The 15,820-nt window shown below is 37.2% G+C and overlaps 1 protein-coding gene across 5 annotated transcripts in view; it reads left to right on the plus strand.

Moving 5' to 3' along the window:
• Positions 1 to 15,820, plus strand: part of CFAP53 (cilia and flagella associated protein 53) — a 47,370-nt gene that overhangs the window by 3,566 nt on the left and 27,984 nt on the right. For all 5 annotated transcript variants that reach the window (XR_005835397.1, XR_005835398.1, XM_008692032.2 and 2 more), the window contains 3 exons: positions 1,218 to 1,447; positions 2,127 to 2,300; positions 11,922 to 12,225. Coding sequence is in view for 3 of the 5 variants with exons in the window: in XM_008692032.2 (XP_008690254.2) it covers positions 1,218 to 1,447; positions 2,127 to 2,300; positions 11,922 to 12,225 (708 nt within the window). In the remaining 2 variants the exon portion in view is untranslated. The remainder of the gene's footprint in view (positions 1 to 1,217; positions 1,448 to 2,126; positions 2,301 to 11,921; positions 12,226 to 15,820) is intronic.

Raw genomic sequence — 15,820 nt, forward strand, 5'->3', positions numbered from 1 at the left:
TGTCTTATCTTGTTCAACTAAATCTAGGTACCTGTATGTGTACCTTGAACCCTGAATCTTCATCAAGCTATCTACAAATGATTTTCTTTTCCCAGGAGACTCATTTACCAAGACTTAACAGTAGTATTTTGGTAATCCTGACAGTGATTGTTCTAAGTGTAAATTATCAGATTGACTTTCTGCCATATGAGTTAAGAATTTTGTTACTTGTAAATCAGCATCCTGGAGTCTCACTATTCACCTAAGGTTGACTTGATAAAACTGGCTGAAAATACAAAGCTCAAGACAGTGGATTTCATGGTGGCCCCTGGAGGAGCAGAAATTGCATCAAGCTTACCCAGAAATTTTTCCTTCCTCCCTCCTTTCCTCCCTACCTCCCTCCCTTCTTTCCTTCCTTCCGTCACACTGAGAACCAACAGTGGTAAGGCATTATTCTCAATGCTAGGAATACAGTAATAAGAAAGATTGTCCACGTGATTTTATTAAATTTATCAATATGTATTCAAAATGGTGTGTTTCCAACTTTTTAATGGAAATTTGTATAAAAATATGTAGAAATTCAAATTATCCCCAAATCTCAGGAGTACTGCCCTTGCATTAAACTGGGCACAAGAGAAATAAGAAAGCTTTACTATCAGTTTTTTCCCCTTTTCTCTTTTCCTTTTTTCCCTTCCCTCCCTCCCTTCCTTCCTTCTCAGTAGATGGTTTTTTTATTGTCACAACTCATTGTATATATCCTATATACTTAGAGATAGTAGTCTTTTCTAGTTGAAAGTATTTTGATGGTAACTATGTTGTCTACCCCTGAGAAACAGTGTGAGATAGTGGGGGGCAAGATGAAGGTCAGGAATTACAAGACCTCTAATTCTTGTTCTGTCCAGGTTTGCCCTATTAGAAGCACCTTGGACAAATCACTTAATGTTTCTGAGTTTGACTAAATAATCTCTAGAGTCCTGCTTAAATTTTTAACTTTGTAATTCCATGAACTTGTACTCAAACGGCACTTAAGAAATATTTGAGACTGATTTGATGACGTCTTAAGTATAGGCTCAAAGGATCAAACACGTTAAACCTTAGGCGCTTAAGCTCTTTGCAGTTGTAGCAGGATGTATGACTTTGATACATCCAATTTTATTTAGTATTGGTGGAGATCATGATTAATTGAAAATATGCAATCGATTTTGGATCGATTGTAAGTGATAATTATTTGTTTTCAGAGAGCCAAGCCTCCCAAAGTTCAAGGGGCTGAGCAACATCTGGAAAGAATCCAACGCAGCCATCAGAAACATCATGCTATTTTGGCTTCCATTAAGTCAAAGGAGCGAGATCGCTTGAAAGTTGAGTGGGACCAGCACAATGATCGCAGATTTGTGGACAGTCTCGTGAAAGCACGAATCAAGGATGCCATGCAAGGTTTTATCATCAACACTGAAGAAAGACGAAATAAGTAAGGTTCACAAACTGGTGCTTCAGACTATAAAACATTCCCAAAACCCTAATGTGAGATTGACCAAAAATCAAGTGAATTTTTATAGTAACGATCATAGCTGAGATATTCATATCCTTACCAAATCAATAGCTACTGCTTGTATTTTCACTTGTGATAACCCACATTTGATAGAAAGAAAAAGAATATATTGTTTAATATTTTGTTACTTTAGTTAAAATCTGTTACTATTCTTTTGTCGATGATGTACATTATTTAATTTGTATGAGATCAAATAAAATATGGCATGTCAGTTTCTGTTGCTTTAAATGAAGACTAGTCTTATTTTATAGAAGACTGCAATGATTTTTTTCCTTACAAAATTTATGATTAAACATGTGCTTTGGGGGCACCTGGGTGGCTCAGTCAGTTAAATGTCTGCCTTTGGCTCAGGTCATGATCTAAGGGTCCTGGGATCAAGCCCCCCTGTCTGGCTTCCTGCTCAGCAGAAAGTCTGTTTCTCCCTCCGCCTCCACACCCCCCCTCCCACGCTCCTGTACATGCTCTCTCTCTCAAATAAATAAATAAAATCTTTTTTAAAAATAAAAATAAACATGCTAATTAAATAAAGTAAATAAAAACCAATTAGTAAAATGGTCCATGTGGCATGACCATTTTAATTTTTTTGTAATTTTTTCAGGCTACGTGAACTTTTAGCATCAGAAGAAAGTGGGTATTTTACTGAAATGCAGTTGAAAGAAGAAACAATTGAGGAGAAAAAAGATAGAATGAGAGATAAAACCAGATTATTGAAAGAGAAGAAAGAAAAAGAGAGACAAGATCTCGTGGCTGAAAAACTAAACCAGCAATTCAGGTAATGATATTAGAAAAACATACAGAATCTGAAGTTGGTGTATGAAAAAATGATTTAGGAATACTAATTTATAGTAAAATATGGTCTTAAAATGGTATACACGGTTCTTGTGCCTCTAAGCCTTGGTAATTATACACATCATTGAATAATGCAGGCACTGAGGGTTTGTTCTTGTTTTGTAGTGAGAATGCTTCGGACCTACTGTGTTAGCAAATTTTAAATATGCAATATAGTGTTATTGTCTATAGTCACCATATTCTGCATTAGATCCCCAGAACTTATTTATTCATCTTATAACTGAAAGTTTGTGTCCTTTGACCAATATCTCTTTATTTTTCCCACCCCCAGTCCCTGGGAACCACCATTCTACTCTCTGTTTCTGTACATTCAGCTTCTTTTTTCTTTTATTTAAGTGAGAATACAGTATTTGTCTTTTTCTGTCTTAACCCACTTAGTATAGTGTCCTCTGGGTTCATCCATGTTCTCTCAAGTGGCAAGATTTCCTTCTTTTTTATATTGACTAATATTCCATTTCACACACACACACATGAACATATGTACATAGATATGTATATATATATCACACATTTTCTTTATCCTTTCACATAACACTAGGCACTTAGAGTGTTTCCGTTTCTTGACTATTGTGAATAATGCTACAGTGAACATGAGATTGCAGATATCGAGATAACTGATTCCATTTCCTTTGGATATATGACCAGAAGTGGGATTGCAGGATCATATGGTAGTTCTGTTTTTAGTTTTTTAGGAATCTCCATACTGTTTTTCATAATAGCTGTACCAACTTATATTCCCACCAACAGCATACAAAGGTTTCCTGTTCTCTACATCCTTGCCAACAATGATCATCTCTTGTCTTTTTGATAATAGTCATCCTAGCAGGTGTGAGGTACTATCTCACTGTGGTGTTGATTTGCATTTCCCTGGTGATCACTGATGTCGAGTACTTTTTCATGTACTTTTTGGCCATTTGTATGTCTTTGCTGGAAAAGTATCTATTCAGGTCCTTTGTTCATTTTTTAATCAGGTTTTTGGGGGCTACTGAGTTGTATGAGTTCTTTATGTATTTTAGATATTAACCCCTTAATAGATACATAGTTTAAAAATATTCCCTGATTGCCTTTTCCATTTTGTTGATTGTTTCCTTTGCTGTGCAGAACTTTTTAATTTGATGTGGTCCTACTTGTTTATTTTTGCTTTTGCTGCGTTTCCTTTTGGTGTCATATCCAAAAAATAATGCCAAGACCAATGTCAAAGGGATTTTTCCCTATATTTTTGCCTATATGTTTTACAGTTTCTGGTTTTGTGTTTAAGTCTTTAATCCATTTTGAGTAAACTTGTATGAATGGTATATATAGTAGTCCAGTTTCATTCGTTTTCATGTGGGTATTCAATTTTCCCAAGACTACTTATTGAAGAGACTATTCTTTCCCATTGTGTGTTCTTTGCCTCCTTGTAAAAGAGTAGTTGACTACATATGTCTGAATTTATTTCTGGGCCCACTGTTCTGTTTCATTGATCTATATATCTATTTTTATGTCAGTACTATACTGTTTTAATTGCTATAACTTTGTAATATAGTTTGAAATCAAGTGTGTGATGCTTCGAGCTTTGTTCTTCTTTTTTTTTTTTAATCAAGATTGCTTTGGCTCTTTTGTGGTTCCATCTGAATTTTAGGATTGTTTTTTTCTATTTCTGTGAAAAATTCCATTGGAATTTTGGTGGGGATTGCACTGACTGTGTAGATTACTGTGTTGTATGGACATTTTAACAATATTGATTCTTTCAATATTTCAATTTCAAGTGGAGTATTGAAAGGACAAATGATTCCTTTCCATTTATTTGTGTCTTCAGTTTCTTTCATCAATGTCTTATAGTTTTCAGTGTATTGATCTTTAACCTCCTTGGTTAAATATTTTCCTAAATATATTATTGTTTCTGATGCTTTTGCAAATGGGATTGTTTTCTTAATTTCTTTCAGATAGTTCACTTTTAATGTATAGAAATGCAATTGATTTCTGTATGTTGTTTTCATATCCTGCAACTTTATTGAATGTATTGATTAGTTCTAACAGCCCATATTTGCATGGAAGTACCTGAGGGTGATCTTCTGAGATGATTTATATCATGAAGAGCTTGGCAAAGGCTTTTGATTTCATAAACTTTGAGAGATTCCTCACCTCTAAAGCAAAGGTATACTAAAAAAGTCTCAGTGTGTTATATTCCTTCTTAGATTTACAACTCTTAGAGCAAGGACATACTTACATATTTATAATTTAATTATATATGTAATTCCTCAGTTATATTTTCAGTGCCTCTAATAATGCCTTATAAGAGTGTGAACATCAAGAATTACGATCATATATCTCAGGGTGGTATGTTCATTTTGCCTCCTCTTCTCATTCGTGTTTCTTAATGTAGTGATGATCACATGATGTAACCCACGCAATGCTCCAGATTATCCACTTTATCGGTCTCTTAATTTTGGAGTAACTGATTAAGATTTTTATCTTCAAAGGAATCTTTAAAGTTCAGATATTACCTGGAAATGCTTAAAACATAGCCATTATCATTCAATAATTAAATATTTCTGAGGCCCTACTTTGTGCCAGATTCTGTGACTAAATAATAGATTGATTGGCTTAACAAAAAAAAAAAAAAAAAATGAGTGTCACTTAGGCTGTCAGGTCACCAGATGTGAGCAGGGCAGGTTGTGTATCATGTTACTCTGGATTCTAGAACAGAATAATGTAACAAAGTAACATAACAAAGTACATGTAAACCCTGAGTTAAAGTCTAGCACAATTCAGAAGGAATACAAGAGTTCATTTTTTACACCATGCAAAATTTGAGCAGATGAGAAATCCAAAGGTCAACAGGTGTAAGAAAGCAGCAAAACCAGGCATGTAGAGGATTAAGACATGGTTTCAGAGGCAGAGATTTTGCCACCTCCTCTCTCTCTCTGCCATGAAGTTGCCATTGATCATATGGACTGCCCTAAATCCTCCTAGTAGAGGCCCAGAGGACAAGTAAACTATTTCAGTGAGTAGTGCATACAAATCGCAGATACAGCTGAGCTAACCATAAATTAGATTGCTCAAACTGGAGGGAGTGGCAAGTTCCAGGGCTTGGGGAACTGCTGAAGGAGGGCAGCGAAGAAAACCAGAGTAGTAATGCATAGGGCTGGAAGGGATTCGTCACTTTCTTCATCTAGCAAATGGGTAACTTGAGTTCTACAGATATTAATTTTCCTGAGTCCTAAAGCTTGTAGTAACCAAGAAAGAATTAGACTTGGATTTACTAGCCTATGTAAAGTATAACCTCACCCCTGTCCTTGGTAGGACTCAGAGACTCCCTACTGGTTGCTGGAGGAGAAGACGCAGGGAGGGACAAAGGGGATACTAGCAAGTGAATTTCAGTGACCATTCATATATTTTCCACACCCTGGTAAATGTTGCTCAACACAGTAAGGAAAACAAGGTTCAAAAGTGGTTCACGCTCTTAAAATACTTATTAATTTGATAAAATTTTACAGATTTTATAGACAAATCTTGTATAACTAAGTGTACAGCTTCGTAGAGAAGTTGTATAACTTGCTAGTTAGATAAATTGTTAGCTTTTTGAAGAAACAGTTATATCCTACAATAAATTGTTTTTGGTGTTTTTAGTGTAATACTGCCAATTCTTCAATACAGAGCATCACACATAGTTTTAATTCTTTACGAGAATGAAGGGTGAGGGTTAAATTTTGACCAAGGATGCTAAATCAGGCCCCATTGGGGCATGGGATGACTCAGTTGGTCAAGTGTTCGACTCTTGATTTCAGTTCAGGTCATGATCTCAGGGTCCTGGAATTGAGACCTGTGTTGGGCTCAGCCTGGAGTCTGCTTGAGGATTCTTTCTCTCCCTCTCCCTTTCCCCCCGCTTGCATGCTCTCTGTCTCTGTCTTTCTCTCTCATAAATAAATAAATAAATAAATAAATAAATAAATAAACAAACAAACAAACAAACTTTTAAAAAATCATGCTAATTTAGCATTACATAAATAAATAAACAAGGCCCCATTATCGAAACTATAACTGGAGCTTTAATACATATGTAGAGCAAGATGAAATTACTGCTCCTTCTTCTCCTCTACCACCTCCTCCTCCTTTTTGTATTCCCTTACATGAATATGCCACAATTTATTCATTTCTCAGATGATAGGCATTTCAGTTATTTCTGGTTTGGGACTTTTTTTTTTTTTTAAAGATTGTATTTGTTTATTTATTTGACAGAGATAGAGACAGCCAGCGAGAGAGGCAACACAAGCAGAGGGAGTGGGAGAGGAAGAAGCAGGCTCCCAGCAGAAGAGCCTGATGTGGGGCTCGATCCCAGAACGCTGGGATCATGCCCTGAGCCGAAGGCAGACGCTTAATGACTGAGCCACCCAGGCGCCCCTGGTTTGGGACTTTTATAAATACAGCTGCTGTGAACATGCTTGTATGTGTCTTTTGGTGGACATGTGCTTTCATTTCTGTTAGGTACCTAGAATATTGGATGCCTAGAATGGGTCATTTTTAGTGTTCCACTCCTCTAAACGGAAACATTACTTTCAGTAATAATGAAATGAAATGAATAATAATGACAAGATAGCCCATGATTTCTCTTATTTAAATTTTAAAGTAATTACATATTCACAGAAATTGTCAAGATAGTACAGAGGTGCCATGTACCCTTATCCCACTTTCTCACCATGGTTATATCTTAATGTAACTATAGCACAATATGAAGAAAACTGACAGTGGTACAACATGTGTGCACAGTTCTGTGTCATTTTATCACATGTGTAGATCCACGTAACTCACCACCACAATCAAGACACAGAACTCTTCCATCGCCATAGAGATCTCCCTCATGCCACCCCTTTATAATCACACCCACCCCTCTCACTCCCATCTTTCCCTGCCTCTGGCAACCGCTAATGTCTTCTCCATCTCCATCTCCATCATTTCACCATTTCAAGAATGTTACATACATGGAATCACACAATATGTAAGCTTTTGAGATTGGCTTTTTTCAATTGACATAGTCCTTCGAGGTCATCCAAGTTGCTGCATGTATCAGTAGTTTGCCCTTTATAGTCCCTTGTATGGTTATACTTAGGTTTGTGTAAACTGTTTACTACTGAAGAACATTTTGGTTGTTTCTAGTTTTTAGCTATTATAAATGAATCTAATATGAACATTTGTATACAAATTTTTGTGTGGTCATAAATTTTCATTTCTCTAGGATAATTGTCCTACACTATTGCTGGGTCTTTCTATGTATGTTTAATTTTAAAGAAACTGCCAAAGCGTTTTCCAGAGTGGCTGTCCCATTTTACATTTGCACCAGTAATGTATAGTAGACCAAGTTTTTCCATATTCTTGCCTGATTTTTATATTGTCACTATTAGAACAGAGGTGTCTAACGATATCTCATCATGGTCTTCATCGGCGTTTCCCTAATGGCTGGTGGTGTTGAACAACTTTTTATGTGCTTATTTGCTCTCTGTATATCCTCTTTGGTGAAATGTCTCTTCATGTCTTTTGCCCATTTTCTAATTGGATTAGCTATTAAGTTTTTAGAGTTCTTTATATAATTTATTTTTTTAAGATTTTATTTATTTATTTGACAGAGAGAGAGAGAGAGCACAAGCAGGGGGAGTGTCAGGCAGAGGCAGAGGGAGAAGCAGGGAGCCTGATGCAGGACTCAATCCCAGGACCCTGGGATCATGACCTGAGCCGAAGGCAGACGCTTAACCGACTGAGTCACCGAGGCACCCCAATTCTTTATATATTCTAGATGTGAGTCCTTTGTGTAGGATATGTGGTTTATAGTTTTTTTTTTAATCCTCTTAACAGGCTCTTTCACAGAGAGAAAGTTTTTAAGTTTGATGAAATCCATTTGATCAATATTTCTTTTATGGATCATCCTTTTGATACATCATGAAATTTGTTTTTAGGTGTCCTGTATTTATATACAATGAGTGATTGGATCCCAGATTAAGGTCGGCATTTTTTGGCTTTGTTTTGTTTTAGGGTGTTTTTATTAAATGAATACCCTAGGATGTGTTGTCAGAACACTTGAGGGTTGTCTCGCCTCTGTTAATTACTGATAGAGGTGATAGAACGAAGTACCAAAGAACCCCAATTCCAGGGCCAGACTGCCAGGTCCTCAGTCTCAGCTCTAGCACATATGAAATGTATGAACTTACCCATGATGCTTCACTGCTCTATGCTTCCATTTTATCTAAACTGGGGATAATAATAATAATGAACTTGGAGGGATGTTGCAACATTGGTTGTTATGAAGATTACAAGAGTTCATACATGTCAAATGCTTAAAACAGTGACTGGCAAATAATAAGCATTCAGTAACTGTTGCTAATAATATTACAACCACTGGCTATATGGTTTGGGAATACACTAAGGTTCTCTGAGTTTCAATTGCTGTAACTTTAAAATGGGGATAATACTTGCTGCTCCATTTAAGTATAAGACACGTATGAGGATAAAATAAGATTTTACTGTGAAAGTACTATGTAAAACACTCACAAACAAAAAGTTTTCCTCTTATCAATCATTATTATAATTAAAATAGATAGATACACTTTTATCTGTAGATAAAAAGTGTAGATACACTTTTATCTGCAGAACTTCCCTGAATCAAGTGTTTTCAAGGTTAAGCGAATATGTGAATCATTAGGATGTAGGGAGGACATATTTGATGTTTTTTATTTAAATCTCGTCTTTGGTTTTTATTTTTGCTATATTTCATAATTTATGTGATATAGTAATATAGTAATAATTGCATCCAATTTATAAATAATAATTCTACCTGTTTGTAGGTGCTTAGAATTTCTTTTTACTGGAAAGGATACCTAATCAAAGTTTGAAGATCTACTGATCTAAAGAAATACTTGATATGGGCATCTTCATACAGTGTTAATTCAGGCTTTCTCTGCAACATGCGTCATCAAGTGCCTGACAACATCCCTTACAAGTGCCTTACAACTGTATTTATATACAATTATATACAATACATACAATTATACAATATACAATTATACATTGTATATACATTATATACAATATATATACAATTACATACAATACAATACAATTTATATACAATTTATATACAATACATCAAGTGCCTTACAACTCTGATTTTATATTAGGTAAAGGAATTACCTTAAGGAAATCATCAGAGATAAGCAGAAAGAGCTACATTTATAAATATTCATTGCAACATTATAGTAAAAGAAGTAATCTATACATTCATCAAACAAGGAAATATTTAAATAAATTGATATATTTATAGGTCCAGCCTCTATTCCATAGCTTAGCAAACTATAATAAAATTTTGAGGTTAGGTATTTTAAGAAGATTCCATAAAGAAACATTCCCAAAATATGTTAGGTGGAAAAATTAAGATATAAGGAGATACCAATATAGGTATATAGATATACAGAATGAAACCAATTCTAGTGAAAATGCACGTACACAAGACTGGAAAGAAATACACTACCATGCTGAAAGCAGTTATCTCTGGGGAGAGGGATTAAGAGGGATTAATTAAGGGATTAATTTTTAGTGTCTTCATACTTTTCTATATTTTCCAGTTTATCTGCATGTATTAGTTTTACAATAAGAAAGGTTTTTTTAAAAAAAAATATTGTAAGCCATACTTGTTATTCTTAGGCTTCAGATTCTCATTAATTGAATAACTTTTCTGGAGTATAAATCATAGGACCGGGAAGGACTTTAATTAGTTGTCACGGCCAATTCTGATAGATTTTCACTGATGAATTCATTTTTCAATGTTAAAGTGTTTTTTTATTTGTTTGGTAACCTAGCAATTTCAGTTTCTGTAATCTTTTTGAGCTTTCCGCAGAATATAGATAATGGCCAATTATCATTATTTTGCTAATAAGCATGACTGTATATCAATTTAACCAACAATTATTTAATGGACATTGGGTAGGTAGTATGGGGAATATATTCCTGAAATATGTTCCTGAGTCCCAGCCCTCACAGAGATTCCCCTTTAGTTAGGGAAATGAGACTAGTCATCATCAAATGTTGAACAATACTCAACCATATTTGATACATGTCAATTTCTGTGGTATTGACCATGCTTGTAACTTTAGACATCAACCTTTCTCTCAGCCTTAGCAACTAAAATTCTTCAAATTTCTTTATTGAGCCAATTCTCAAATTTCAGCTTCTTGGTGCTGAACTTGATGAAACCAGGAAGACTTGATGTTTATAAATATTACCTTGAATCAGAGGTTCTCAAACTTGACTATATGCCGGAAGTTTCTGAGGTACTCTGAAAAAATACAGATACCTGGGTCCTGCCCCCAAATATTCTGATTTAACTAGCCTGGTCTGAGAATAGCAGAGGGGAGAAGTGGAGGGTAGGAGTTTAAAGATAACCCTAAGCAATTCTAAAGTGTAGACAGTATTGAATATCATAGCCCTTAAATTAAAAACGGGCCCAAGGAAGAATTTTTGAGGAAATTTGAATTACTAAGACTGAAAGAAAGGATGAGGTCTAAACACTTACTGAAAGAGCATTTCTTCTGGAATGGTGACATAAGCCTAGGTATGAAAAGGCAGAGTTTGGGCTGTTTTCCCAGCTCTTGCAGAAACCCCTTCAGTGACATGTGTCCCGCTAGGAATCCAGGGGCACTGGGGCAGCTTCACCATGATATGCAGACTCTTAGCTCTTTCCTTGACATATGGGGCCTCTTCCTACCAAAGCTTTAATCTATGTGTAATGTTTCAGGGACTCATGCCTCTTTTATTTCCTCTACAGTAATAATAAGAGTTGCCATTTATTTAGCTTGCGTTAGTTACCAGATATTTTCATCCGTTTTCTCTGATCCTTACCAGAACCTTGAAGGAGAGTTGTTTTACAGATAAAGAAACAGGCTCAGTTAGGCAAGTTTTTGATCCAGGGTCACACAGAAATGTCAGATATTGGTTTCAAAGTTGGCTTCTCTCCCTGCTGCCCCTCATGTGACTTCTCGGCTCTGGTGGCCTACATCCAGGTCTTTTACTTTTCATACTTCAGTGTCTGACTGTGCAGATGTGTGCCTAAATAGAGCAGTGTCTCCTTAAAGGCTTGGTTTTGCCTTTTAAAAATTCTCTTTTCAGGGGCGCCTGGGTGGGTCAGTCGTTAAGTGTTTGCCTTCGGCCCAGGGCATGGTCCCAGCGTTCTGGGATCAAGGCCCACATCAGGCTCCTCCACCGGAAGCCTGCCTCTTCCTCTCCCACTCCCCCTGCTTGTGTTCCCTCTCTTGCTGTCTGTCTTTATCTCTGTCAAATAAATAAAAACTTTAAAAAAAAAAATTCTCTTTTCAGGGGCACCTGGGTGGCTCTGTCAGTTAAGCGTCTGCCTTCGGCTTAGGTCATGATCCCAGGGTCCTGGGATTGAGCCCCACATCGGGCTCCCTGCTCAGTGGGGAGCCTGCTTCTCCCTCTCCCTCTGCCTGCTGCTTCCCTTGCTTGTGCTCTCTCTTTCTCTGTCAAATAAATAAAATCTTAAAAAAAAAATTTCTCCTTTCAGAGAACGCTGTGAGGAGCTCCGTGCTGAATTATTTTGTATCCATCAGAAGAAGGTGTGCGAGGAGCGGAAAGCACAGATAGCTTTCAATGAGGAGCTGAAAAGGCAGAAACTGGTGGAAGAGCAGATGTTCTCAAGGCTCTGGGAGGAAGATCGATTAGCCAAGGAAAAGCGAGAAGCTGAAGAGGCAAGGAGGCAGAAAGAGCTGGTGGAGAACACACGCCTGGGGCTGAATGCCCAGATCACCGGCATCAAAGCGCAAAGGCAGGCTGAGCAGCAGCTGAAGGAAGAGGAGGCACGCTTTGTGGTGGGCCATTTACGATGCTTGTCGCGGGATGATCCACTCAATGGGTATAGTACACAGTTTGCAGGCCTGCTACCATGCACTCTGCCTCATGGCCTGGCTAGTTCACAGGGCAGCAGACCATGGTCAGAGCCTTGGATTCCAAGGCACAGTCTGCAGTGCCATCCCCATCCCATTGCATAGGGCAAGTTACTTCACTACTGTGACTTGGTCTTTTTATCTAAAAAATGAGGCAAAAGGCACTTGTCTTTGTTGTGAGGATGAAATGTGATAATCATGGGCAGTACCTTGGAGGGCTAGTGGCAATTTGGCAACATCCCCCCATTCTTTAATATGGATAACTGACAGTTTCCAAATCCTATGTAAAGGGCTATACAGCAGCTACAGTGGCTCCTCCACCCCAGCCACCAAAATCAGTCATTTCGTTCCAACAAGGCCGTTGCCCCTACGATAGAGAAATTAGAACCGTCACTGGAAATGTATGAAAGCACTAAGAAAAAGTAGCAATTTTATATGTACGTAAAGGTTCCAGCAACTGATACTTTAATACCACCAAATTTAGGAAAAATGTATTTTTTCCTGGGAAATCCCAAGTATTGAAATTTAACACCATAAGAAATGCTAAAGGTAAGATATTTCAGAGCCCAAAAAATTTCCTGGGTTTGAGACTTTTCTTTTGGAGAATTTAGTGATCTCTAAATATTTTAGCTGCTCTAGAAACATTGAAATGGTGGTCCCCAAATTGCTTCTGTTGTAAGATACCCAGTGAGTCGTTTTTACTCACTATACTTCTGATAACAAATGTGTGGGTTTTTTCTCACACCAAACGATTCTCCAATTCTCCATGGACACTACCAGCTAGGTGACCTACAATTTGATTGAATTCTGACACTAGCTACCAGCAATAGTGGTAGGGTTTAAGGGCTCAGTCCCAGAAGACTGCTTGTACTCCAGAGGCCAGTCACAAATGGTGGGTCCTCAGGATACCCACACTTCTGTCCAACTTGGCTACAAAGTCAGAGATTCTCATAACTCCCCCTAAGTTTGATAATTCACTAAAATAACTCATACAACTCAAGAAAGCGCTTTACTTGCTATTACTGGTTGATTGTAAAAGGTACAAGTCAGAAACAGGCAAATGGAAGAGATGCATAGGGCAAGGTATGGGGGACAGTACAGGGAGCTTGCACACCCTCTCTAGGCATACCATGTTCCCAGTACCTCCTGTGTTCACCAGCCCTATCATTTGGCGTTTTAATGGAGGTTTTATTATGTAGGCATGATTAAATAAATCATTGACCATTGGTGATTGAACTCAATTTCTGGCCCCTCTCTCTTCTCTGGAGGCAGAGGGATATCCGGAACTGAAAGTTTCAACCCTCAAATCATATGGTTTGGTCTTTCTGGTTACCAGCCCCACCCTGAAGTTATGTAGGGGCTCCAGCCACCAGTCATCACGCGAAGGTACAAAAGATAGTCTTACCACTTCAGAGATCACAAGGGTTTTAGAAGCTATGTACCAGGACACAGGGATACAGACCAAATATTTATTTTTCTTTATACCATGCCTAGCTCTATTTCTACCTTCCTTTCAAAAAAACTTTTTAGGGGCGCCTGGGTGGCTCAGTCGTTGGGCATCTGCCTTCGGCTCAGGGTGTGATCCTGGCGTTATGGGATCGAGCCCTGCATTAGGCTCTTCCACTGGGAGCCTGTTTCTTCCTCTCCTACTCCCCCTGTTTGTGTTCCCTCTCTCTCTGGCTGTCTCTCTCTGTCAAATAAATAAATAAATAAAATCTTTAAAAAAATTTTTTTTAAGAAAAATTTTTGGAAACAATTTTAGCCTCACAAGAAGTTGAAAAAATAGTGGAGTTCCTGCATACCCTTATGTAACCAAGCATTATATATGTATGTATTTATATTTGAATTTATATATTTACATATAACTATAAATACGAGGAAATTAACAAAAATTGTATGATTACCTTAATAGTTGCAGAAAAAACATTTGAAAGAATTCAGTATCCAATCATGTTAAAAATTATCAACAAATTAGGTATGGAAGGAAGTATCTAAACATAATTACAACAATATATGACAAGCCCATAGCTAACATCATGCTCAGTGGTGAAAGGTTTTAAGCTTTTTCTCTAAAATCAGGAAAAAAACAAGGGTACCTGCTGTTGCCACTTTGGGCAACAGAGGACTGGAAGTCCTAAACAGAGCACTTCAGTAAGAAAGAGAATAAAAGTTATCAGAATTGGAAAAGAAGAAATAAAATTGCCTCTATTGCAGATGATAAGATTTATACAGAAAAAGTTCTAAAGACTGTATCAAAAACTGTTCAATCTAATTAACAAATTCAGTAAAGTTGCAGGATACAAAATAAACATGCAAAAATAAGTTGCATTTTTTTTTTTTTTAGTAAGTTGCATTTGAAAACAAAACAAACCAGGAAATTGACATTGGTGTAATACCTTCAATTAAAGTTACTCTTTACTTAAATATAATAAAATCTTCTTTGGATTTCACCAGCTTTTACACGTAGCCCTTTGGGGGAAGGGGTATTGTTGTGTGAAATTTTATCACATATATAGATTTTTGTAACCACTACTAAAGTCAGGATGCAGAACTGTTCCATCATCCAAAGAAACTCCTATAAAGCTACTCCTTTATAATCTCCCTCCACCCTAACTCCCGGCAGCATTGATATATTCTTTATCATTATTATTTTGTGACTTTAAGAATGTTATATAAATCCTACCTTTTTTAATGTTTTATTATGAATATTTTCAAATGCACAGAGTTGAGAGTACAATGAACCCCTGTCTACTACTCTCCCTGTTTCAGCAGCTGTATAATTTTGCCATATTGGTTTCCTCTACCTCCCCCCAACCCCACTTCATTTTTATGTTTTAAAACATCAACCCCAGGGGTTCCTGGGTGACTCACTTGGTTAGACTGCCTTCAGCTCAGGTCATGATCCCGGAGTCCCGTGTTGGGCTCAGTGGGGAGTCTGCTTCTCCCTCTGACACCCCCCACCCCATACTCTCCCTCTCTCTCATTCTCTCTCTCAAATAAATAAATAAAATCTTTAAAAAAAAATAAAACAAATAAAACATCAATCCCAGATATGTCATTTCCCCCTTAAATACATGTCAAGTATGCATCTCAACAACACGATTGAGGACGTTTTCTTACCCGTGCCAATATCAGACCTAAAAAAATTAACTGTGATTCCTTTTTTTAAAAAAATATTTTTTATTATATTATGTTAGTCACCATACAGTACACCCCTAGTTTTTGATGTAAAGTTCCATGATTCATTATTTGCGTGTAACACCCAGTGCAGCATGCGATACGTGCCCTCCTTAATACCCATCACCAGCCTATCCCATTCCCCCACCCCCTCCCCTCTGACGCCCTCAGTTTGTTTCCCAGAGTCCACAGTCTCTCATGGTTCATTCCCCCTTCTGTTTACCACCCCCCTTTCTTCTTCTCTTTCTCCTCCTACCGATCTTCCTACTTCTTATGTTCCATAAATGAGTTCCATATGATAATTGTCTTTCTCTGCTTGACTTATTTCGCTTAGCATTATCTC

This window comes from Ursus maritimus, unplaced genomic scaffold, assembly GCF_017311325.1.
Source record: "Ursus maritimus isolate PB19 unplaced genomic scaffold, ASM1731132v1 scaffold_18, whole genome shotgun sequence".
NCBI classification, from domain to species: Eukaryota; Metazoa; Chordata; class Mammalia; order Carnivora; family Ursidae; genus Ursus; species Ursus maritimus.